The sequence below is a fragment of the Salvelinus sp. IW2-2015 genome, linkage group LG14 (assembly GCF_002910315.2).
Source record: "Salvelinus sp. IW2-2015 linkage group LG14, ASM291031v2, whole genome shotgun sequence".
Classification (NCBI taxonomy): domain Eukaryota; kingdom Metazoa; phylum Chordata; class Actinopteri; order Salmoniformes; family Salmonidae; genus Salvelinus; species Salvelinus sp. IW2-2015.
In genome coordinates, this window is record NC_036854.1 from 51,842,277 (window position 1) to 51,867,943 (window position 25,667).

Below are 25,667 nucleotides of genomic sequence, written 5' to 3' on the forward strand. Positions count from 1 at the left end.
GAGCAACCAATCGAGACGGTGCTTTATGTGCTCCCACTGAGAACAGTGAGGCAGAGACATAATAGGGATGTTGATCCTCTCCTCTCCCTTGACTTGTTCAAGAACCACAGCACAGTTTAGAAGACCCCTAAAATACAGGATGAGTCAGAAGAGAAATGTTTATTTACTTCATGAAGGCACCTCTTCAGACCCCTGACTACGTGTTCAGAGGGTAGTGCGTACAGCCCAGTACATCACTGGGGCCGAGTTTCCTGCCATCCAGGACCTCTATACCAGGCGGTGTCAGAGGAAGGCCCGAAAAATTGTCAGACTCCAGCCACCCTAGTCATAGACTGTTCTCTCTGCTACCGAACGGCAAGCGGTACCGGAGCACCAAGTCTAGGTCCAGGAGGCTTCTAAACAGCTTCTACCCCCAAGCCATAAGACTCCTGAACATCTAATCAAATTGCTACCCAGACTATTTGCACTGCCCCCCCTTCCTTTACGCTGCTGCTACTGTCTGTTTATTATCTATGCATAGTCACTTTAATAACTCTACCTACATGTACATATTACCTCGACTAACCAGTGCCCCCGCACATTGACTCTGTACCGGTTTCCCCTGTATGTAGCCTCGCTATTGTTATTTTACTACTGCTCTTTAATTATTTGTTACTTTTATTACTTATTTTATTTAATATTTTTTTTTTTTTAAGTATTTTTCTTAAAACTGCATTGTTGGTTAAGGGCTTGTAAGTAAGCATTTCACTGTAAGGTGGGTTGTTACCTGTTGTATTCGGCGCATGTGACAAATACAATTAGATTTGATTTGATTTACTACAACAGGCTAATGGTGCTGGGCAGAGAGAGAGGCGAAGATAGATAGCGGTCAGAAAGATGTTTCTCATCTCACTGTGGACTGGAAGGCTTACAGGATAGATAGAGCATTGTTTGTTTTAGGTACATTCATTTTTGACCTTTTGATGTTTTATGCCTCCGAACGTTTGAACACATAATGTACAGTCGTGGCCAAAAGTTTTGAGAATGACACAAATATTAATTTCCACAAAGTTTGCTGCGTCAATGTCTTTACATATTTTTGGCAGATGTTACTATGGAATACTGAAGTATAATTACAAGCATTTCATAAGTGGCAAAGGCTTTTATTGACAATTACATGAAGTTGATGCAAAGAGTCAATATTTGCAGTGTTGACCCCTTCTTTTTCAAGACCTCTGCAATCCGCCCTGGCATGCTGTCAATTAACTTCTGGGCCACATCCTGACTGATGGCAGCCCATTCTTGCATAATCAATGCTTGGAGTTTGTCAGAATTTGTGGTTTTTGTTTGTCCACCTGCCTCTGAGAATTGACCACAAGTTCTCAATGGGATTAAGGTTTGGGGAGTTTCCTGGCCATGGACCCAAAATATCGATGTTTTGTTCCCCGATCCACTTAGTTATCACTTTTGCCTTATGGCAAGGTGCTCCATCATGCTGGAAAAGGCATTGTTTCATCGCCAAACTGTTCTTTGGTGGTTGGGAAAGTTGCTCTCGGAGGATGTGTTGGTACCATTCTTTATTCATAGCTGTGTCCTAGGCAAAATTGTGAGTGAGCCCACTCCCTTGGCTGAGAAGCAACCCCACATATGAATGGTCTCAGGATGCTTTACTGTTGGCATGAACCAGGACTAATGGTAGCGCTCACCTTGTCTTCTCCGGACAAGCTTTTTCCGGATGCCCCAAACAATCGGAAAGGGGATTCATCAAGAGAAAATGACTTTACCCCAGTCCTCAGCAGTCCAATCCCTGTACCTTTTGCAGAATATCAGTCTGTCCCTGATGTTTTTCCTGGAGAAAAGTGGCTTCTTTGCTGCCCTTTCTGACACCAGGCCATCCTCCAAAAGTATTTTCCTCACTGTGCGTGCAGCATTGACTCACACCTGCCTGGTGCCATTCCTGAGCAAGCTCTGTACTGGTGGTGCCCCGATCCCGCAGCTGAATCAACTTTAGGAGACGGTCTTGACGCTTGCTGGACTTTCTTGGGCGCCCTGAAGCCTTCTTCACAACAATTGAACCGCTCTCCTTGAAGTTCTTGATGATCCGATAAATGGTTGATTTAGGCAATATCCTTGCCTGTGAAGCCCTTTTTGTGCAAAGCAATGATGACGGCACGTGTTTCCTTGCAGGTAACCATGTTTGTCTGCGGAAGAACAACGATTCCATGCACCACCCTCCTTTTGAAGCTTCCAGTCTGTTATTCGAACTCAATCAGCATGACAGAGTGATCTCCAGCCATGTCCACCTCAACACTCACACCTGTGTTAACGAGAGAATCACTGACATGATGTCAGCTGGTCCTTTTGTGGCAGGGCTGAAATGCAGTGGAAATGTTTTTGGGGGGGATTCAGTTCGTTTGCATGGCAAAGAGGGACTTTGCAATTAATTGCAATTCATCTGATCACTCTTCATAACATTCTGGAGTATATGAAAATTGCCATCATACAAACTGAGGCAGCAGACTTTGTGAAAATGAATATTTGTGTCATTCTCAAAACTTTTGGCCACGACGGTACAGTTTTGCACTGAATGTTGTGACCTAGACTATTATTCGTACTTGAAGAACTCTTTACAGTTCATTGGATGGGCTGGACTTTATATTGTCATCTTCATATTGTATTCAAACGGTTTGTGCGATACACACTATACAACGAAAGAAAGAGGAGTGCAGTCCATTCAGTGAAGTGTAAAGAGCAAGTCTATCTATGGGGTAAACTTTGTGGGTTGAAGCCAGGCCAGTCAAAGTTCCTTTATCTGGACATGATGGCTACTTCGTTACTGTCTCTGTCATGTGGGCCTTGACCTGGCCTTTTCTGTGAGCTGAGTGTGATGAGCATGGATGTAGACACAATCCCATTGAATGCTTCTCCTTTCAATTAGAACATCACCTTTTGCCATTGGTGACCTTCTTTCAATACTGTACATAACTGGACAAATACTTGGCCTTCCTTTATATTCCACCTTTTTTATTGCACCTTGTATGAATGTGTCCTAACTCTAAAGAAAGGAGTTACCACACATGCATTGTGCAGAGCAGACAGATATGACTAATGCTCATTGCACACACACACACACACACACACACACACACACACACACACACACACACACACACACACACACACACACACACACACACACACACACACACACACACACACACACACACACACACACACACACACACACAAACAAACAAACACAAGGCTGAGCTGTTGTTAACACAGAGGAGAAAACAACAGAGGCCAAATCAAGCCCAGAGAGAGAACTGTATTAACGGAGGGTTGGCAGGGACCAGAGAGGGGCCTGTGGTAATGAGAGGTGGCTGCTTCTCTCTCCTCCTCTCCTGAGCGACACAGGAAACAAAAATAGCATTGTGTCTGACGAACAAGCAGGTTTTGACCTAGCCTTTTCGACCTCTGACAATCAGCCTCGCTTCGTACTTCACAAAGAGTCAGGGCTGCGGCAGTCAAAGACGACAGTAAACATTTTTTTTTACGGTGGCACCATCCCCGGTGAAACAAAGTAGACAAGAGCCTACAGTATCCTGGGTCCTAGAACCACACAGGTCACGTGACTCTTACCCCTCTGTGGTGCAGAGAATCATTGTATGCTGTTTGAGGGATTTCATCTCCCACCTACTGGGACCTCCTATGGTCCAGAAGTGTTACTGAAATGCACATCTAATGCTTTTAGTTGATTCATGTCTTTTGAGTCCTTTTTCTGTGATGTGGCTTATTCCTTATTATCCTCATTAACAGAGGATTGCTGGTTCAACAGTCAGATCGGGACCCTCGCTCTTTTACCACTAAGCTAGGTGCCTATATAAGTGAGAGGACCACTCGAACATAGTACTAGGATCGGTGAGCACGCAGCCAGGGAAGTGTAGTGCATATAATGAGCTCCATAGGATCCCAGCAGCCTTTTGGCCTGTCTCCAACTTCACCGAGCCTCCCTTTCTCATCCTCCATCCACTGTCTGCTTGAGGAGGAGGGAGGGAGAGCACAAACAATTAGTGGAGACAGGGCTGCTGGATCATGTGCTCAGCCAAAGCCATCAGACAGCCGCAGTTAGAAGAATGTGCTTCCTAAAACCGGGTGCCCAGTTACAAGGGGGAGAAGGGTCAGTGGGCTTGAAAGTCTTCTTCACAAGATGACAGAATTTATAAACCACAGCTGTTAAAGAATATAGTTACCTGTGGTGCAGCCCTTATAATAAGGCCACATGGGGCTTCTTCCATATTCCCTCAGTATTTGTTTTCCTTCTTCTTCATATTCTTTTGTCGTGCCACTCTTTCCTCCTCTGCCGCGGGTCAGCGCTTGGAGGAAATTCTCCGAATCCTCTTTGATCGTCCCTAGGTTTCGACATTTTTGTATTTTTTTTACAGACATTTTCTATTTCTCTTTCTCGGTCGTGCATTCCTTTTCGTTTGTTCGTTCGGTCTTTCTTTCATTCGTCCCATTTTCCATCTTTTAACTGCCGCACGCCACATTTTTCTTGCGGTTCACTTGTAAGGGAAGACCGAGAGAGGCGCCCGGTCCTGTCATACTTTGCGAGACAACTTGCCCCAACATTTCAAGTGAGAATTGGACTCTTGGCTTTCGTGAGCCCAAGATGATATATAATTCATGGTGGGGTTTGGGAGAGGTGTCAATGTGTCAGGAGGTAGAAGAAATGTGAAAGTGTTGCTGCTGTTTACTGGCCCAGAGACAATGGTCACGTCCTAAATGGAAACCTATTCCTTTTAAAGTGCAACACTTTTGAGCAGGGTCCGATAGGGCTCTGGTAAAAAGCAGTGCATCATATAAGGAATAGGGTGCCATTTGAGACGTACTCACTAGCTTCCTTCGCTGGCATTCTTCGTCTGCTACTTAGAACGGGGGGAAAGGGGGAGGTCTTGATCAAATGTCCGCATGCACCTCTCCAGAACCAGCAGCGGCCAGACTAATCAAAGAAGTGTCTGCCCTGATGTTTTATTTATTCATCTCACTATGAAACATAATTAGTGAAGTGCAATGATTCAGTACGTATACAAGTTTGTCTACCCCTCTATTCACGAATGCTCTGTTGCGTTATCAATACGCCAATCAACACCATTCTTTTTGGTGCCATTGATCTGTTGTTATTCTCTCAATTTCTCGAGACCTCTCGTTGTTTTTTTAAGGCTGAGAAACAACTATTGCCGTAGCCTTGTCACTAAAGGTTATATTGATGTTATACGGCTTAAAATAGCATTCATAACATATAGAAAGTAGATAATAGTACTTTGGCAATATACTGTAGTACACTCACACGTAGTCCCAGAACTGGCAAAAACAAAGTCTTAGGCTGCAGGTAGCCCTACAGTAGCCCTCTGAATATCAATCAGATCTTTGTATTGTGCCGGTCGTGCACCACATCCCCCAGTACCTCTTCCCAAGGAAGTCAAGTAGATTCACAGTCAAATGAATGGCCAAATCTTCTATGTCTCAGAGCGTAGTCTTCTCCTTCTTTTTACTGGAGAACGAGTGGGTCAGTTAGAAATGTGATGTATTGGTCAAATCAACTGGTAGGCATGTCTTTTTATTTGGTTTTGTTATTAGAAATCGTCTGGGTTTTGCACTCTCTTCATTCTAATTGCTGAGTGATAAGGATAAAATGCTGTTTGCCTGAGGTCAATACAGTCCCTTATACAGTCACTTATACAGTCACTTATACAGTCACTTAGGGCTTTGTTAAACAATAAGAACCAAGGGATTTCAGAGTCAATGGTTGCAAATTTGTGCCATTGCATACTGTACTATAGAAGGGCTGAATACAGTGCACTAGGAAAGTATTCAGACCCCTTGACTTTTTCCACATTTTGTTACATTACAGCCTTATTCTGAAATTGATGAAATAGTTTTTTCCCCCTCACCAATCTACACACAATACCCCATAATGACAATGCAAAAACAGGTTTTTAGAAAACTGAAATATCACATTTACACAAGTATTCAGACCCTTTACTCTGTACTTTGTTGAAGAACCTTTGGCAGTGATTACAGCCTCAAGTCTTCTTGGGTATAACTCTACAAGCTTGGCACACCTGTATTTGGGGAGTTTCTCCCAGTCTTCTCTGCAGATCCTCTCAAGCTCTGTCAGGTTGGATGGGGAGTGTCGCTGCACAGCTATTTTCAGGTCTCTCCAGAGATGTTAGATCGAGTTCAAGTCCAGGCTCTGGCTGGGCCACTCAAGGACATTCAGAGACTTGTCCCAAAGCCACTCCTGCGTTGTCTTGGCTGTGTGCTTAGGGTCATTGTCCTGTTGGAAGGTGAACCTTTGCCCCATTCTGAGGTCCTGAGCACTCTGGAGCAGGTTTTCATCAAGGATCTCTCTGTACTTTGCTCCATTAATTTCCCTCGATCCTGAATAGTCTCCCAGTCATTCTCACAGCATGATGCTGCTTCACCGAAGGGATGGTATTGGTCAGGTATTGCCTGGTTTCCTCCAGACGTGACGCTTGGCATTCAGGCCAAAGAATTCAATCTTGGTTTCATTAGACCAGAGAATCATATTCCTCATGGTCTGAGAGTCCTTCAGGTGTATTTTGGCAAACACCAAGCGGGCTGTCATGTGCCATTTACAGAGATGTGGCTTCCGTCTGGCCACTCTAACATACTCTAAAGGCCTGATTGGTGGAGTGCTGCAGAGATGGTTGTCCTTCTGGAAGGTTCTCCCATCTCCACAGAGGAACTCACTATCAGGGTGACCATCTGGTTCTTGGTCACCTCCCTGACCAAGGCTCTTCTCCCCGATTGCTCAGTTTGTCCGTGTGGCCAGCTCTAGGAAGAGTCTTGGTGGTTCATAACTTCTTCCATTTAGGAATGATGGAGGCCACTGTGTTCTTGCGGACCTTCAATGCTGCAGAGTTTTTTTTGATACCCTTCGCCAGATCTGTACATCGACAAAATCCTCTCTCGGAGCTCTATGAACAATTCATTCGACCTCATGGCTTAGTTTTTGACATGCGCTGTCAACTGTGGGACCTTCTATAGACAGGTGTGTGCCTTTCCAAATCATGTCCAATCAATTGAATGTATTGTAGAAACAGCTCAAAGATGATCAATGGAAACAGGATGCACTTGAGCTCAATTTCAAAGCAAAGGATCTGAATACTTATGTAAATAAGGTATTTCTGTTTTTTATTTTTAATACATTTGCAAAAAATTCTAAGAACCTGTTTTCGCTTTGTCATTATGGGATATTTTGTAGATTGATGAGGATGATTTTTTATTTAATACATTTTAGAATAAGGCTGTAACGCAACAAAATGTGGAATAAGTGAAGGGGTCTGAATACTTTCTGAATGCACTGTACATGTACAGTGTCCTGTATTGCATATTATGGGAGTGAAAATGTATTCCTTTCCCGTCTTGTCCTGTACATTTTTTCCTGTACTGTCCTGATCCCGCAACAGTCTACAACCCCGGAACTTTCCTGTCCCTTCCCGATAAAAATCGCCACCTGGGAGCCCCGTATGAACATTTACAACATGAACATACAAGATAGAAACCGAGTGGCAGTACTGCATAAGTCAATCTATTTCTACTTTGCTCTTCACCTCAGATGATACGGGTTGAGTTAAATACATTACCAGTTGGGCTTGACAGTAAAGTTGTTAGGAGTACAGCTATGCCGCTTCTCCCGTTCTCCGGTTGGTAGCCTATTTGATTAAACCGCAGCATTTCTTACAAGCCTGTCAAAGACAACTCCATAAAATGTTGCTAAAACATCGCTCTTTCCTTGGCTCTAATGTGAATGTTAGCGATGGGTCCGTGGCTGCAACAAGACATTGCAATTCCTTGAACGCTTCGTCATTTAGACTACTGATGTAGGTTGGCATCTGAACCCTGAGCAACTGGAGTGAGCCGACAAAAGGGGCAGAGGGGAAATGACCTTTAAAACAAATGTTTATTAAGTAAACTATATAAAGCCTACCCAGTTGTTGTTTCATGAAATGTTCCACACATGACATATTTATATATTTATAATAGTTATAAAAACATTGTATAACTATTCCTGTACTGCCCGTTCCTGTAGACTGTTGATCCTGTCCCATCCTGTCTCGAACTTGACTCTAGAACGTTACTCCCATTCCTGCTAGAATCCCGCGAGATTCGGGAGTCCTGTTCCCCCTGTCAAACTCGAGTATGCGTGCCTGTCTCCCTGAAACATCTCTGTCTGTGTGTTTCACTGAAACGGTGCATGAAATGTATTAACATTTAAATCTAGGAATGAGGATAATGGCATGCCATTATTGAATCCAATTAGTTAATGGATTGATTTCTTAAGATGCCCAGTCAAGATGAATGGCTCTTCATAGGAGATTTTCTGCAATTAAACCCAAGATCGTGGCATTCATTGCGTGAAATTGAACAGATTCTCTCTGGAGAGAGCAATTATGTCAATCAATGTATATAGCTTTGTCCTCTAACTTGAAGTTAAGTGGTTCTGTAAGCCCGTTGTAAAAGTTAAAATACTACAGGACCTTGTTGTGGCGCTGCCCAATTTACATCATTGTTCCACACCTCCACCTAGTATGTATCGTTTGTCTGAGGTGTGACCATTCTTTTTCAGTATGATAACCTGACTGCTGGTTTTCATGATTGCACATGAAGGTCTTACAATAGCTTTTGAATGTCTCTGACTACTTTTAGACGGGGATGATGATAACAATGGAGATGATATCAGGAGGTTGACCCTCTGCTTCTGTTTCTCTTCCTTCTTCAGCTACCTCATCCCTGAACTCCCAGCTTCAGCACCTGCAGCAGCTCCAACAGATACAACAGCACCACCATCAGCAACAACAGCACCACCATCAGCAACAACAGCACCACCATCAGCAACAACAGCACCACCATCAGCAGCATCAACACTCCCACAGCCACGCCCACAACCAGCTGTCATCGCGGGGTCGCATGACCCCGCCCAGCCTTCAGCAGTCCTCTGTCTCGGTCCCCTCCCCTGGCTCCGCCTCCTCCTCCACCACCTCCATGACTGGCTCTGGCCAACCGCCACAGTCTTCGCCCCTCCGGCAAAACCAATCGCCGGCCCGCAGCCTACCCTCGCCCGTCACCCCGCCCATGCCACTGCAGGTGAGCTCACTCTTACCCCCTCCTGTTAGCGTACGCCAATGATTTAGTCACAAAATGATCTATAACTTTGTTATCCAAGTTGGAAGAATAGTCGTTTACGTAGACCTTACTGCTTATTGCTGCTCAGCAAATGGATGTGTTTTTCAATTGTCTTACTAGGGGTGATATGCTATTGTTGGGTGCGTTGTATAGAGACAGAGGCCAACCTTGAGATAACACAATGCTGATGCCTACTTAATAGACCTTGTTTGTCCAGGTACTCTGTTCTATACTTGATATGAACCAAGACCCAGTGTTTGACTCCCGGCAGCCAGCTCTGCTGTCAGTGTGGGGAACATAAAATGTGCATCTCATTGACAAGGTCATCCTACAGTGAGAGGTTTCTTCAAAGCACACTAAACCCGAGACTCGAGCCATCATGCATAACTTTTACAACTGATCCATCTCGGATAGATCGTGTTATCCATCCCAGCTCTCATCAACATTTATCAGTCCTTTTTAGCTTAGCTGCCCTTCCCTTCCCTCATCCCACCTCCTTTTCAGTCAGTTTGTCTGTCCATCAATCTCGGCCCCCTTCTGTCCATCTGACGATAATAACCTATTTTATATCCCTGTGGTTTCATTTCTGGTGGAGCCTGGCCAGGGTCGCCTCCCTCTCCTCAGCCACATTCATCAGCGTCAGGCCCTTATTGGGTTGTGGCGCTGCACCCTTCTTTAAGGCCGGGATGAGTACAGCCATTTGTTTCCCCCCTTGCACCCGTCTCCGGCCCTGTCATGGCCTAGTGAGACTCAGCAGGAAAAACAAGACGCCCGCATTTAATGACCTCCAAAGGCTTGCTAGCTGCTGCCTGCCTCCCAGACCAAGATGCCAACCATATACTGTAGCCACAGTCCAGCCATGGCAATGAACCCTGAGCGCTGACGGTAGATTGGGCTAGTCAAAGGCTGTGTATCCCAAATGGCACCCTATTCCCTTCATAGTGCACTACTTCTGGCCTGGGCCCATAGGGCTCTGGTCAAAAGTAGTGCACTATATAGTAAGCTTGGGCGGTAAATCGTGTACAAGGGTATTTGGAAAAAGCCACGGGATGCTTTTTCAATACCGTCAACACCGTTGAAACTAATTCTTTGACGTTTGTATATACATTTTAATATTTGTAGCTACTTTTTAAGTAAATACCTGCAGTCAACTTGTGCAATGCGTTAGAAGATAAAGAAGATTGCGTTCTTCATTTCACTTGTCACATTATTTTCCATTATGAAGCATACCGTAGTTCCCTAGAACAGCCAGTCACGTGTTTGTTTGTAAATATATATTGAAACTCAAGCGTGTTTTGTTGCTTCAATAGAAGCAGGGACCTGCAGCTATAGTTTTCCTTCACAGAAAATACATTAGTGCAACACATTCACATTTGCATCAGATGACAACAGAAGTGAAACGCTATTTGGCGGGCAGCCACAGTTGTAGGCTAAATTAGCTTACAATAAAAAAGCAAGGTCTTTTTTGAAAAAACTATGCATGGCCGTCATATTTCTGTTTATCATAGAAAGAATGTAGCCAGCTACATTTCCTCATGTTTTTCTAGCATTTTACTTGAGAACAGTAGGCTGGCTACAACTAGAAAAGTACTGGAGAAAAGTAGCTCCACATCAGTCAGAGAGCTGCTTGCTGATAGAATGCCCGTTAGTGAATTCTCATCTGAGTGGAGAAATGCAACTGAAGCACAAAATTAGTCTGAAGCCGAGCTGCATTTACAAAACGCAGCAAGATATTTCTTATGCGTTTTAGAATTCTGTGTCAACGCGACCCCCGTGTTAGAGAAGTCAAAGCCCTTTGGATGAGTTATCTGTACAGCTGCCACCGTTATCTTTTGATTTCCTTACGTTTTCTTCTCTTCTCCTTTCTCGGCCCATCTGCTCCTCAGAGCAGAGCAGGCAGGCCCGTTGCCCTAGAGTGGGGACACATGCTGCTCTAAAGCCAGTACTGTTCATTTAGACAATATCTCTCGTTCACATTCGCTTGTAAATGTCAAAATGTAACAAAAATGACATATGTAGCTCCCTACAGTATATGTGTATAACTTTGAGCTGGACTGCGTGTCTTTGTAATTATTTATTTTTTGGTTTGCGCTCATTAGCATATTTAGTTAGCAGCCTCTATGGAAATTCACTGTTACGTGTACAAATGTTGTTAGTATTCTGGTAATAGACGCTCAGTTGGCTTTCTTTTTTTTTAATGTTACCGCCCCCTTGTGTAATAAGCCGGTAATACCGTAAATCCCGGGATGAGAGAAGGCGGTATGACGATTTGATAATCTGGATACCGCCCAACCCTACTTAATAGGGAATAAGGTGCTATTTGGGATGAACACACAGTACTGGTCCACTCAGACACGCCCAGCATAAGGGCCAAAGCCTAACAATAATGTTATTTTCTGGAGTAAATAAGTGTTCTAATGTTAGTGCATTACAGTCAAGCAAAGCCCCCCATTTTCTTCTCTGAATATTTTAGTCTGTTTGAGGAATGTGTTTGAAAGCAGAGCTACAGAGAGCAATCCCTGCCTGTGCCTGGCATACTCACAATACATTCTAATGCTTTATTAAAATGAGAAATCCTCATTTATTAGTGCTATTATGACATCTTTCCACCAGTTTCCCCACAATCACACCCTGTTCTTAGCATGGATTGTATTGGATAAAGAAGCTGAGATCCTGATTATAATGACTGGGGATAGACAGATATATAGATCAATTGACCACCCTGGAGGGGAGCCGAAGAGGCCATCATTAAGATATTGCCTCGTCCAATGGTATTACGGCTGATGTGAGAGGGAGGTAGGCAGGCTAGGTGTGAAATGTTTCATCTCTCTCTGGCTCAGTGCTGGGGTTGTCACTGAGGGCGTTGCTATGCCACCCGGTGAGGGTCCCTCCGTGGACAGTTCTTGGGTGTGTCCCAAATGGCACCCTATTCCCTACGTAGTGCACTACTTTTGACCGGGGTGCACTACGCAGTGCACTACGCAGGGAATAAGGTGCCAATTGGGACACAACCCTTCTCTGCTGAAAGCACTCCTGCCCAGGTCTCAACACACTCAAGTCTGCAATATGATTTGGGCCCCTCCATCCATCTGCACCCTCCACCCTCAACACCCAGGTCAATGATTACATTTTCAGTTAAGAGTCACTGAGCATCAATTTGGTTAATCCATAGAGGCCTCCATCCGGGGAGAGTCCCCATCTGTAACCCCCTGAGTGTGTGTGCGCGTGTGGGGGTGTGTGTGGTGGTGCGTGCGTGTGTGGGTGCGTGTGTGTGTGCATGCATGCTACATTAAACCTTTCCTCTGAGAATTCTAAGCCATAATTGGCCTTAGAGTACATTTTCATTATGTATTTTGCATTATTGCTTTGGCCATGTGGGACTAAAATACAAAAGTGTTGTATTGGGTATCTATACAGCCATAATTAGTCCTCACATTAGGTTATTGGGCTCTTGTCGAAAGTTGTGCACTAAATAGGGAATAGTGTGCCATTTGGGATGCACTGTAGTACAGATCACAGCCCTTTTATTGTTCACCTATTATTCACACACACAAGACCACTCAGCCATTCAACCATTTGTTTTAAGAACCAGAGGGAGTGTCAGATAGACAAACAGTCATTAGGATACTATTACTCTCCTAATTGTCCCCCACTGGGAGATGATGCTCACATTGAACCTTTTAGAATAGAATCAACAGTCCGAGCTCGTCTTTGCATGTAGAGAAACTAACATCCACTGGCTTCTAATGTCAACATTAGAGTGGATGAAGAGAAACGATGCTGCTGTTTCACTGTTACTCCCTTCTTGTTTCAGTAGAGTAGCCTAACAGCCTAGGTTACTGGCGGACTCTCCACAGTTTAACTTTGAGCACAACGAGAGGTTCACTCTCCCGTTCCTCGGTGCGTCTCCACCACAGCAGCCAGCCCTACTACACTACTACCTCCTGTCTACCACCCCACTCCAGCATGCTGAGTTCCAGGCGCTCACAGAGGGGGCCTCAGCCTCCCTCCACAGTGATGACAAATAGACGGGGAGGGACATTATGAAATTTGCTTAAGTGTGTTAATGGCCTGATTGCTGGATCCGGGCTGGATTTGCTGGAAGTTGATTGAATAGAGGTGCGGGTTTTCTCCACGCCCAGCAGAGCTCAGGGATTTGACGGCGCTCGCCAAGTCTGTTACACCAGAATTGATCTTAATTAGATCTGAAAGACCTGCCACAGCAGAATGGTCGCGGCGATTAAAATGAAAAACAGGAGAAATTACTGATCAAATTAATCATAATGTCGGGCTACAGCTGTAGGTCTGGTGTAATTTGCCAGTCCACTGAGTTACATCGGCCCCAGCAGGGAGAGGCAGAGGAGGGAGAGAGAGGCTGCTACATACTGATCCGTGGCAGTGGGAGGCTTAAGCCAGCCCATCAACTCTCTCTAATTCCATTCGCTGAGCTCGGGCCCTCGTGACCCCTGTGCGCCATTCAATGGAGCTAACACACTCACAGGCACACACACACACACAAGAGACACAGGTTTGCATGCACACACACACACATTCTACCATATGTTATCACTCTCTTCCACTCTTTCTTTTCACATTCTATTCCTTTCATTTCTGTTTGATTTGTTTCTTTTTCTGAGTTCTCACATGTCCTTTCTCCACTTTCCTGTTCTTCAATAGAAACAAGAATGTAGAATGTCTCTTAACGCAAACTGTCTGGTTGGTTAGGTACGATACTCAGTCTGCCTGAACCTTATCTGCTGTTTCTTGTATGAGCGACATCTTCCAGAGGCTCATGAACAGTATCATGTATTCGCCAGTCCTACAGTACCTCTTTTATTGGTCTGGGCTGTCCTGTCACATGCTGTGTGTGTGTGTGTATGTGTTCACTTATAGCCCTTAACCTTGGCACAGTGTCTAGCGGTGTCTAGTTCTGTGGTTTCAGGGCTTACAGTATGTCCTGTCTCCATCCTCCATCCCTCTGTCAGCTTCCTGCCGTCTGCCTGGCCTCCCCCCTACAGTCCTCAGCTTTCCTCTCCTCCGTCCCTGTCAGAGCTCCACACTGGGCCTGTCCACTCTATTCCATCCCTCCATCCCACAGACTCGCTGGGGTAATTACTGCCCAGAGCCCTGCTCTCTCTCTCTATAACCCTCCCTCCCTCCCTCCTGTTCCAGCGCTCCACAATTTACCACCAAAACGTCTGCAGACATCTCTTTCTCTTCCTCTCTCTCCTTCCTTCCCTTCCCCAGTGCACCCCGACATCACAGGACCGCGGGGCATCAGACCCACAAGTGCTGCAATTACCTGAGCCCTTTCTCTCTCCCCTATCCTTTTCTCGCTCTTTCTTCCTCCTCCTCTCTTCTCTCCCCTCCTCGCCTGACTCCCCTTCGGCTCCCTCAGTAGTCCCTGGCAATCAAGCTTCATTAGAGCCCTCTCGTGAAAACCCATCGTCACCAAGGTCAGGCCCTGCCCACCACAACAGGCTTTCAGGGGCCTGGCTGTCTGCACTCTCTCCATCTCTTGCACTCCCTCCCTCCCTCCTTCCCCTCGGTCGGTCTCCAGCCCATCTCAACTGCTTTTGTCTCCAGCTGACGCCCCTTCAAAACACCRGTGTCACTGTCTTCCCGCTGCAGTGCACTTTTGCCTATGTCAACCACTGTTAGAATCAGCACCCTTCAATTTGTTTCATTCCTCTTTTTGTGTGTTTTAAATGGCTCTTGCATATCGATTAATTGATTCTCCAGATCAGGTACACGCCTGCTTAATTTACTCATGCATCCCCGGATAAATCCACAGTGTATTAGATGTAAATTAAGATGACATGCCCCTGGCATGCTAAATGTACCCATGCCCAATAGCTCTTAGTGTGATAGTATCATATCTAACAGGACTCATGTAAAGTCTATGAAATTGTCCTTTACCGCTCAGAAATTTTGTGAGAAAATCGAATGTTCTTTGGTGAACAGAGGTTTGGTGTTAGAGGTGAATTAAAAGATGTCATAGGCCTAATACAAACACCACGGATATATGGTCATATCACAGTAACTACTACTGAATTAAAATGCAGCATATTTTTCCCATAAAGCACTGGATTCAATTAATTTGTTATTAACGTGTTCTTTAAAAATAAAAGTGTGTAAATGAGCAGCTGGGGGTAGATGTCTTATGTGTTGTGCCGTCACTGCTGTCTGGTGCTAGCAGTAGGGCCTTGTCGGTAGTCAGGCTCCTCGGCAGCTCAAGTTGGGAGGAGGTGGAGGGAGGGAGGGAGTCTCATTAATGCACAGGGGAGCTGGCTCTTAAGAAGGCAGAAAATTGCCTTACATAACGACCTCAGCACCACCACCACAGTTTAGAAATACAAATGTGCACTGTTGACTGAAGCAGAAAATAAGACTGTTGTCCATCAATAGACAGCGGCACATTTCTCATATGAATATTTATACAGCAGCATAGGTGGAGGGAGATGAGGGAAACAGCATGACAGCCTTACTGCTTTTATTTACTTCAAATTAGAAGGATTAGGCCCGAAGGAAATCTTTAGACTCAGGGCCAAATACATTTGAAGAAGAAAAAAAAAAAAAGCATATTCATATTTACTATATTTTCTGAAAGAATAATACGTTTTTCACTCTAGCCCATGGACAATTCCTGCACATTTTTTTTTATTAGGGGTGTAACAAGCAGGTGTCCTTTATCAACTGCACTCTGTTGCTGTGTGGCTCTGCAGAGGCATACTCACCTATTTACTACTTCCCGTCTGTGTTTTGGCGCTTGTTCCTCTTCCCCAGCCTTTCTCTCCCACTGGGCAGGCAGAGAGCTGGGGAGAAGAGAGGAGGTAACCAACTCAGCCTAGTAGTGAGACTTGGTTCCCCGATCCACCTACACTCACACTGGGGGCGACACGCATTAGATGCCCACAGGGGAGCCTTGGGGTTGGGAAGCCAAGCCAAGGCTCACTTAACAGTGGATACGGAATAGGGTTTCTTAAATTATGAGGCTAGGCCGTGACATTGAGTTCCCCCCTCCTCTTCCTCCTCCTCCTCCTCCTCCTCCAGTGGGCTCCCAGACACAAGCTGCTGTCTAAGTGCTCCACTCCACTGAGGAGGCCAGTCCCCCTGCGGGGCACGATTCTCCTGCCTGTAATTTCTGATGCCCATTAGTGACCACAAGGAAAACAGCCGCTCTGCACAGCAGCACTGACCTGCACCGCAAAAAAGCATCCTCTTTTAATGCAATGTTATTGCATTACTCTTATAGGCCAAGTCAAAAGTCCCCATTTCTGGTCAGTGCAAAATATGACCAGAAAAGTGTGTTATTTGCATGTTATGTTAGGGTCACTCGATAGCTACACTCTAAATGCTGATACACCATTGGAATTAAGGAAATGGAAGTATAGGCACCATCTTCTATTCATCCTGGTGGGGGATCTTCGGCCTCATTTGATTAGCGGAGTGAAACTAACGTTGATGCTTCTGTGAATGGACCACAATCCAAAACCAATAGATTTAGATAACGTTAGCAGCTTCTCAAAGAGCACGGCCTCGGGAGTTAAACAAGCAGATTATCAATACACAAAGTCTGTAAATGTCATCAATTCATCTCACCACTTAATGCTGATATAGCGTGTGTGTGTGTATGTGTGTGCACGTGTGCGTATGTGTGCCTGTGTGTGTGTGCTTGCACGTGTGTTTGCGTGCGCAAATGTGTGTGTGTGTGAGAGCGGTGGGGTTTATCGATCACGGGTGACTACGTCTCGGCCACAGAGCCCCTCTCTTGTGATTCATCTCTGGAGTCAATGACACATGACAGGCCTCCCCCTCGACCTCCCTCATTTCTCTTCATTATAAGCCGTATTTTGGGACACCACAGTAAAGAGTAATCATTTACCTTTATTGTGTTTATAAGGCCGGAGCACGGATGACCCTTTCTATATTGAATTGAGGACATGGAAAGATCACCGGTCATTGATTAGGAGGAAATTAAAGTAATTCAAATGCTATATTTATATGTCAAACAACAACAACTTGAAAAGAGACGGCATTTCCCCTCAGGTCATGAAAAATTGTCAATATATTTTGTTTCGGTGATTGTTGTTCCTTAACCTTTTTAACAGAAATTGTTAGTTTCCTGGACACAGGTTAAACCTGGTCCTAGACCGAAAAGCACTTCCTATGAATAGTCTCTATTGAGCCTGCTTTTTAGTCTAGGACTATGCTTAATCTGTGTCTGAGAAACCAGCCCCTAATTCTATACCATGTGATACTCTAATGTTGTTATTCTGTGCATTTCTTTCACCTGATGTTTCATTTTTCACTTACTACTGCAGTAAACTGAGAAGTAGCACAGGCCAGGAATGCAATGCATCCACTTCACACTCTCAGCCAGAGTAATACTCTCTCTGCTATTTTACATCTGCAGCAGGAGAGGGAAAAGTTGCTTGAAAAAAGGGCATGTTTCTCAACTTTACAACTGTATGCAAACTGGACCAAATGTGTCACTTCATAAAATCGCAATGGTCAGCTCTTTTCCACGAACGGTACTTCATCATATAGACAGTTATCGTAAATTTAACACATCCGAAAAAAGCCAAATATTATGGATTATTAAGCAGAGAGAAATGAGAATAAAAGGGGTTTTATAAGGGTACCTTTTTTAGCCACACAGTCGGTGGCTCCTCTGACCAGAGGAAATGTACTGTTCTGCTGATGGATGACTATAGAACCCATCGTGAACTCTCAAGCCTCACAATTATCAACGAATGAGCGAGAACAGATTTCATGTAACGATTCAAGCCGCTGTTAATTTCACGAGGCTAATGAGCGAGAGGATTGACGGCCACTGTCCTGCACTCAATCATCCCTTTATAGTTAGCCCGAACGTTTTCAGGACTCTGCTCTTCCTTCATTAGCATTTAGCCTCATTAAATTCATTAAATATAGCCATTCTCCCACCACTAAGGATGTCTATTTCCTGGAGTTAATGCATTTTATTTGATCAGCTCCCACACCCCTCTGTTAACTAACTGTCAGACTGCTAGGCTATGATGACATCACCCCATTAGCACGCGCCACTCCCACCCATCTCAGGCCCACTGCCATCAGAATGGTTTGAATGGTTACCGATGTGCTTGTGTTGTATTTTCATGGCATTTACTGTCCCTGATGTTCTTTTTGCCTTTCCACCTTCCTTCTCATCCCTCATCGTCAATGTTCGATGTCCTTTCGAATGTTAATTTGGGACAATGGCCAATAAGGAGAGTGGCAACAGAGGTCCATCAGTGACCCAGACTACGCTCTGAGGACCCAGAGTGGAGGAGCAGTGTGTGAGGCTGCCCCCCAGCCATTTCAGTCAACCCTGGGACTAGAGGTGTTTGGGAGGTGTTTGGGAGGGCCTAATGGCCTTTTGATGTACATGAGCCCAGTCGCAGATGTGATGGCAAGGAGGACCCAGGAAGGGAGCTGTTTGGGGAAGCTAGGACGAGCAGAGCACTGGCAATGCACTGACAGACAGAGAGCGTGTTTTCTCATGTCACAGCTGATTACATTCACTCAGGAGTGGGAAAAGAAGAGAGGGATGGAGGGATGTGAGAGGTGGGGCCCGAGAAAACGGGAGCGAGGGAGGGGAAATGTACACTGTGTGTTTTTCCTCCTGCAAAAACGCTATTTATTGTACATTTTCCCTGTTTGGTTAACTTTTGCCACACTTTTGGCTGAGTGATAACGAGCATGACAGCAGGACTTAAGATGGGTGGCCCGCTTTATCAGATGGGCTTCTTGCATCTGGCTACATTCAAGAGCATTACTTTGCCAGGCTTCCTTTTGCTGCTATCATCCTCATTTCCACGTGAGGACCCTCTCAGGCAAGCTGAAGTACATTCTATTCCATACTGGTCAGATTTTTATTTATTTATTGTATTTCACCTTTATTTAACCAGGTAGGCTAGTTGAGAACAAGTTCTCATTTACAACTGCGACCTGGCCAAGATAAAGCAAAGCAGTGTGACACAGACAACAACACAGAGTTACACATGGAGTAAACAATAAACAAGCCAATAACACAATAAACAAGTCAATGACACAGTAGAAAAAAGAAAGTCTATATACAGTGTGTGCAAAAGGCATGAGAACGTAGGCAATAAATAGGCCATAGGAGCGAATAATTACAATTTAGCAGATTAACACTGGAGTGATAAATGAGCAGATGATGATGTGCAAGTAGAGATACTGGTGTGTAAAAGAGAAGAAAAGTAAATAAAATAAAAACAGTATGGGGATGAGGTAGGTAGATTGGGTGGGCTATTTACAGATGGACTATGTACAGCTGCAGCGATCGGTTAGCTGCTCAGATAGTTGATGTTTAAAGTTGGTGAGGGAAATTAAAGTCTCCAACTTCAGCGATTTTTGCAATTCGTTCCAGTCACTGGCAGCAGAGAACTGGAAGGTATACTGTGCCCTTATGTACAGAATCATTTGTCCATTACACATACTGTGTATGTAGGTCTACTAGAGGAAGTATTCTCATCCTACAGGAATTGTCTACTCTTAGCTAAATGCTCTCTGATAAGCGCCTTCTAAGGAGCTGAGAGAATTATTATGGATGTTGTTCAAAGCTCATTGATAATGTACATATGGCTGCAAAACAAACAAAATGATGGTTTGTTAAATTATTGTGACTTTTGGGGGCGGTAAATATCAAAAAGGTTTGAGCGCTGCATGCATCAAGCATATCAAAACTCCCATGAGATGCTTCCCTTTTTGTTGTCTGACCTGGGTTGATACCCATTACCTCTGCTCTTCTCTGTTCCATTGTGTCTGCCGGAAAAGCGGTTCACTTTCAAACAGGCACATAAGAAGAGCCAGCCCAGAATAAACTCCAGTTAGTTTGAGTCACACACATTTACGTTTCCAGGGGTCTGTTCACGCTCACAGAGACCATTTTTATCCTATTCCAGAGATTGCACGGGTTACTGCACCAGGTAACCCTCATGGACAACGGGTTACTGCACCAGGTAACCCTCATGGACAACGGGTTACTGCAGCCAGGTAACCCTCATGGACAACGGTTACTGCACCAGTAACCCTCATGGACAACGGTTTACTGCACCAGGTAACCCTCATGGACAACGGGTTACTGCACCAGGTACCCTCATGGACAACGGTTACTCTCACCAGGTACCCTCATGGACACGGTTACTGACAGTACGTACTGCACCAGGTAACCCTCATGGACAACGGTTACTGCACCAGGTAACCCTCATGGACAAGGGTACTGCACCACGGTAACCCTCATGGACAACGGGTTACTGCACCAGGTAACCCTCATGGACAACGGGTTACTGCACCAGGTAACCCTCATGGACAACGGTTACTGCACCAGGTAACCCTCATGGACAACGGGTTACTGCACCAGGTACCCAGGACAACGGGTTACTGCACCAGGTGACCCTCATGGACAACGGTTACTGCACCAGGTGAACGGGTTACCACCAGGTAACCCTCATGGACAACGGGTTACTGCACCAGGTAACCCTCATGGACAACGGGTTACTGCACCAGGTGACCCTCATTGCAACGGGTCACTGCAACAGGTGACCCTCATGTGACAACGGGTTACTGCACCAGGCGACCCTCATGGACAACGGGTTACTGCACCAGGTGACCCTCATGGTCAACGGGTTACTGCACCAGAGTTGACATTTACTGTCATAATTTTACCCATGGTGGAAAATATGTATTTTTAACAATTTCGCTGCTTTATCAAAGAATGATATCTACATTGAATCAAGGACCTTCTTTTTGTACCTACTGACCCCATGTACTGTACAGTATGTATTCAGTTAGGGTGATGAATAAGGCTTATGGGGAGTGATGGATAGTAGATGTGACTAGAAACATCTGTGGCTTGTGGTCCTGTGATGATCACATACTGTTGTTTCAATATAATAATATAATATTAAAATATTTGTCCTACAGTGCACCTGCCTTTATATCACACAGCACCAGAAGATTCAATACTCACTGGTGACTCCACAATATGTGTTTATCCAACTATTTGATGTCATTATCAGATTTCTGGGGCTCCTGTTTGTGGGTTATTGGCACGATTCGGCCCTAGCGAACGGCTAGTGAGATCCATACCACTAAGACTCCATAACCACCCTATTGATGGGAGAATGAAAAGGCTGGAACACAATGGTTTATATGGCGGCCTTGTAAATAGGAAGATCACTGTTTATCTCCTGCAACACAGGCAATCAACACAAATGCTAGGCCACGTCTGTCATTTTCTGCCTCCTGTAGCGCTGTTGAGAGGAGGCACTGTGGCGTAAAATCACCTGTTTAGATGTCCAACACTGCTATCCCCCCTTCTTGTACCTAGTTCTCCCTCACACTGCTATCCATATTACCCAATTCAAGACCCTAGGCTAGAGCCCAGTCGATTATCTCTTTTTACCTGGATTTACCGGAATAATAGCCTCCGAATAGCAGAGGAATAGCAAACACAATGATACGACCACCAACATATTCAGTTGGGCACGTATAGCTACACAAGGAAATAGCACTAAAGTACCAACACACGCACACACTGGTACCATTATCTGTTCACTGATCCAGACCTCTCCAACTCCACACGAGGCCTGGCTCTGCTCTGCTTTGCTAGCTGTAGCGTAGACGCCCTTCTCTACATCCTCCTCCTCTCCACTGTGCCTCTATCAGGCTAGCACATCACCCCGCGGTATTACCAAATGCACATCATTAACCCGGTTAAATAAGGAAATCCCCTTTATCAGACGAGCGCATCGCTTGACATAACCAAATCACCTAAGGGCATGATGTTAAAACGATCATGACCAAATCCCTCTCTGCCTCACCTGGACTCCACCATTGTATCACCTCTCACTCACACAAATCCTCTCCCCCTCAGCAGAGAGCAGAGAGAGAGCGGCTCCACTCAGAAATGAAGGGAGGATTATCTGTTAATGCAATCCCTTACTGACCGATATCACCAGCCGACCCTTCCTGCCACTTTCGCACCGATACATGTATTTATTTGAAGATTTGGCCCGGATAAGACCCTCTGAAATCCAGCACCGTGGTCATAAAGCAGGATGAGGGTGTCTGGCTGGCTCTCTCCATCCCCCCCACCAGGACAGATATAGAGGCAAACCTGGCTCCTCGTCACACTCATCCTTTATTTCTGTCTAAAATGTCACTATGTGAACATATTGCATCAAGGGGAGAGAAATGTATATCTCAATGTCACTATTACAATAATAGCAGGCTAAACCCTTATTGTCATAGTGACACTACAAGCTTTGTCATAGAGAAGAGTTTAAACAGTCTGTCCATACACTACCATTTTGTCTAGATACCAATCCCACTCCAAATACTTTTTGGCACGAAGGAATCTTGCCATTCCATGGGTTAGCCAGATTTTATTTTGTTGTTTCTCTTTCTCCTGATCCCATGAGATGTCAAAATAAACAAACTATTGCTATCTCTAACTGACATCAACTTCAATATGATCTAAAATGAATAAGATAAGTTTAGAAGGTTAGAAGTCAGTGTATCATGGCAAAAATGTCTATTTAAAATGACACGAGTCCTTTAGGGCATCCGTTTCACAGGAGAGTGACATGTTTTCGAAACGATTACTGTATGCCAAGTAATGAAATACATGCTTCCTCTTCTGTTCTGTTGCGCTGGCCTTTACAATAATACTACCCTGACTAGAGCAAATTGATTGTAAGTTACAAGCCTCCCCTTGTGGAAAAAAACACATGATTTCACATGCAGAAACTCACATGATTTTACATGTAAAATGTCCACGTTTTGCACATGTAAAATGTTATTTCACATGAAATTTGACATGTGAAATCATGTGAAACCGTGTGGTTTTGGAACACTTCACATATGATGATACTTCACATGTGGATATTTTTTACATGACATTTCACAGGTGATGCCCTGCAAACAAAAACTCAGTGTTTTCAACGTACATATTTAAAATACATGATTACAAGTGTGCATGTTTACTTATACAGTAGTTATTACTCAACATGTCCTCACTTGGGATTTGAACACGACATTCCAAACTTCCTGCTACACCACCACGTCTGCATCAATAACTGATTTCACCTGTATTACTGCACTTTGGAAAAACTATTTTATTTATCATAGGGATTCAGTAGTATCATTAAAACGGAATAATATGACCCACCAACATTGGACATTAAATAAGTCAATGAAATCAATGACAGAATAATCAGATGAATTGATAACTAAAAGAGCAGTGCAGACGGCACTCTTTTGCTAAGTGCAGCGATGTATTATATGTTATGAATCTTTAGGGGACTTCTGAGAACGCTGACGACTTTGTGGCGCAGCAGAAATATCAGCAGACCCCAAATTCAGAGGTTGTGAGTTCAAATCCCAGTTGGGGGTCATCTTGAAAAGTCAGCACTAAATGATCATGTCAAATGTAATTATATTGATTAAAGATGTTTACACTATTTTAGCTGAACAGCGTACCACCTACCTTAAAACCCCATAGAATTTCTTTACTTCCCTTCCCCCCAAAATTTAAATAGCCATTTTCACATGTTGAGCTGTCAAAAGAGACATATGAGGTCAGTTGTTCACATGTATTAAATTTAGAGTTCACATGTTAGCACCATCTTTTCTCATGTGAGGAGAATAACATGTTTTCATGTTGATGAAATGTGCAGATTCGCGTGTGAAAAACGTTTACATGTGAAAATAGAATTAGCATTTTAGTTTCATGGTATCACTTGTTGACATTTTACATCCCCATGTTGTCACGTTTATTTCACATGAGATAATGCTTCCAACGTGTGCTCAATGTTTTCACATATGTAGTTTCATGTTATCACGTGTTGCTTTTAAATGTTGCCACATGTTAACACATTAACTTCAGTGCAACAACGTGATCACGTGAAATGTGTGATTTTTTTCATAAGGTTCTCTTGGAACAAGAGCATGGAAAAACAAATACAATTGTCAAAAGTTTACAACCCTCCTGAGATATATGGAAATTGTGTGCATATGTTTAATCATTTTGAGATAATGATATATGTCAATTAGCCAATGACGAGTAAAAGCTTGAATGCGACTCTCAAATGCACTTCACCTCTGTGAAGGATGAGTAACTAAAGTGAACAGACATTTCTTCTTAACGTTTAAGACTGAAGTTGGTCAGAAAGACGAACGCGGGTTGGGCATTTAAAGAAAATCCTGCGATTTTCGGGAAGAAAAAAAAAACGGGATGACTTTCAGACTAGGGGACCCAATATCAATCATGGCCAGTTTGAGGCCACCAACATGAAATATGATTTCATAAGAAAAATGCAGTGTCATTCTTAATGTGCTTAACCTTTACTGTCAATGAAAAAGTATTGATCGTTCCGTGGCATTTTTTCATCATTTGATTTCAGAAGGCGTAATAATATAGTGGTGGGGGTACCATAAAAGATGAATGGCAACTGAGTGGTCTCAGCTTAACAAAGCTCAGGTCCCCACAGAATGATTTAGCCGGTGGGCCGAAGCACCATATCTGCTTTAGTTTTCAAGATAATCGATCCTTGGCGAGGTGGAGCGTTTTTTTTCTTCATATAAGCTACATTTATTTTTTCTAAACACATTTCCGTTTGTTGGCAATCTCGATTCTCGATTTTATTTTTTAACTAATTATTTTTAAGTTCGCTAGCTCGTCAAGCAAATGCTGCCAAGTACTATAACAGTAAACCAATCAAAACCTGGGTACTATCTCTGCTAATTGTGTCTGCCAATCATATTCTCTGTTACAAAAGAAGTAAACACAGCTGATGCCAGCTCGAGGTGGAAGGAGAGAGGGGGAGCCCGGGAGTCGGAAATGGCGGCGAGTAGTGTGGAAGGGAGGAAATTGAGAAAAAGTTGGAAAAGCAACAGCTGTGCTGGAATGCGAACAATATGGGTGTCAGTTCTGGGTGGGAGGATGAGGGTCAAGGACTGGAATGGTCGGTAGTGGAAAGTCATAGGAAGAAGAGAGATCATGATGCAGAAAGCAGTTGAGCGTTTAGTAAAGAAAGCATAAAGAGGGCAAAGGTAGCAAGAGTAATGATGTGTTTGAGTGGAAAGAGGTGATAGTGTTTGATGAGACCACAGGGCCTCACTTACACCATATCCGACTAACTAACTAATGCCATAGAGAAAGAGGTTGGTGAAGTGAAATTAGCTCGGTTCATTGGAAATGGTAGATTGTTCATATTTTGTGGTAGCCAGGCTCAGCATGATAAGATTCTGAAAATGAAAAAGCTTAATGGGAAGAAGATTAAAAGCCATGTCCCTGGTGCTTATGCTATTTTCCACAGTGTATTGATCCCTGTGTTTCCTGTCTCTCTGTGCCAGTTCTTCTTGTATGTTTCCAAGTCAACCAGCGTTTTTCCCGTTCTCCTGCTTTTTGCATTCTCCTTTTTCTA

General features: G+C 44.2%; 1 protein-coding gene across 3 annotated transcripts in view; it reads left to right on the top strand.

Annotated features, from left to right (window-relative positions):
* LOC111972460 (POU domain, class 6, transcription factor 2-like) overlaps positions 1–25,667 on the top strand; it is a 126,214-nt gene that overhangs the window by 52,963 nt on the left and 47,584 nt on the right. For all 3 annotated transcript variants that reach the window (XM_023999454.2, XM_023999455.2, XM_070446727.1), the window contains one exon: positions 8,789–9,153. In XM_023999454.2, the coding sequence (XP_023855222.1) occupies positions 8,789–9,153 (365 nt within the window). The remainder of the gene's footprint in view (positions 1–8,788; positions 9,154–25,667) is intronic.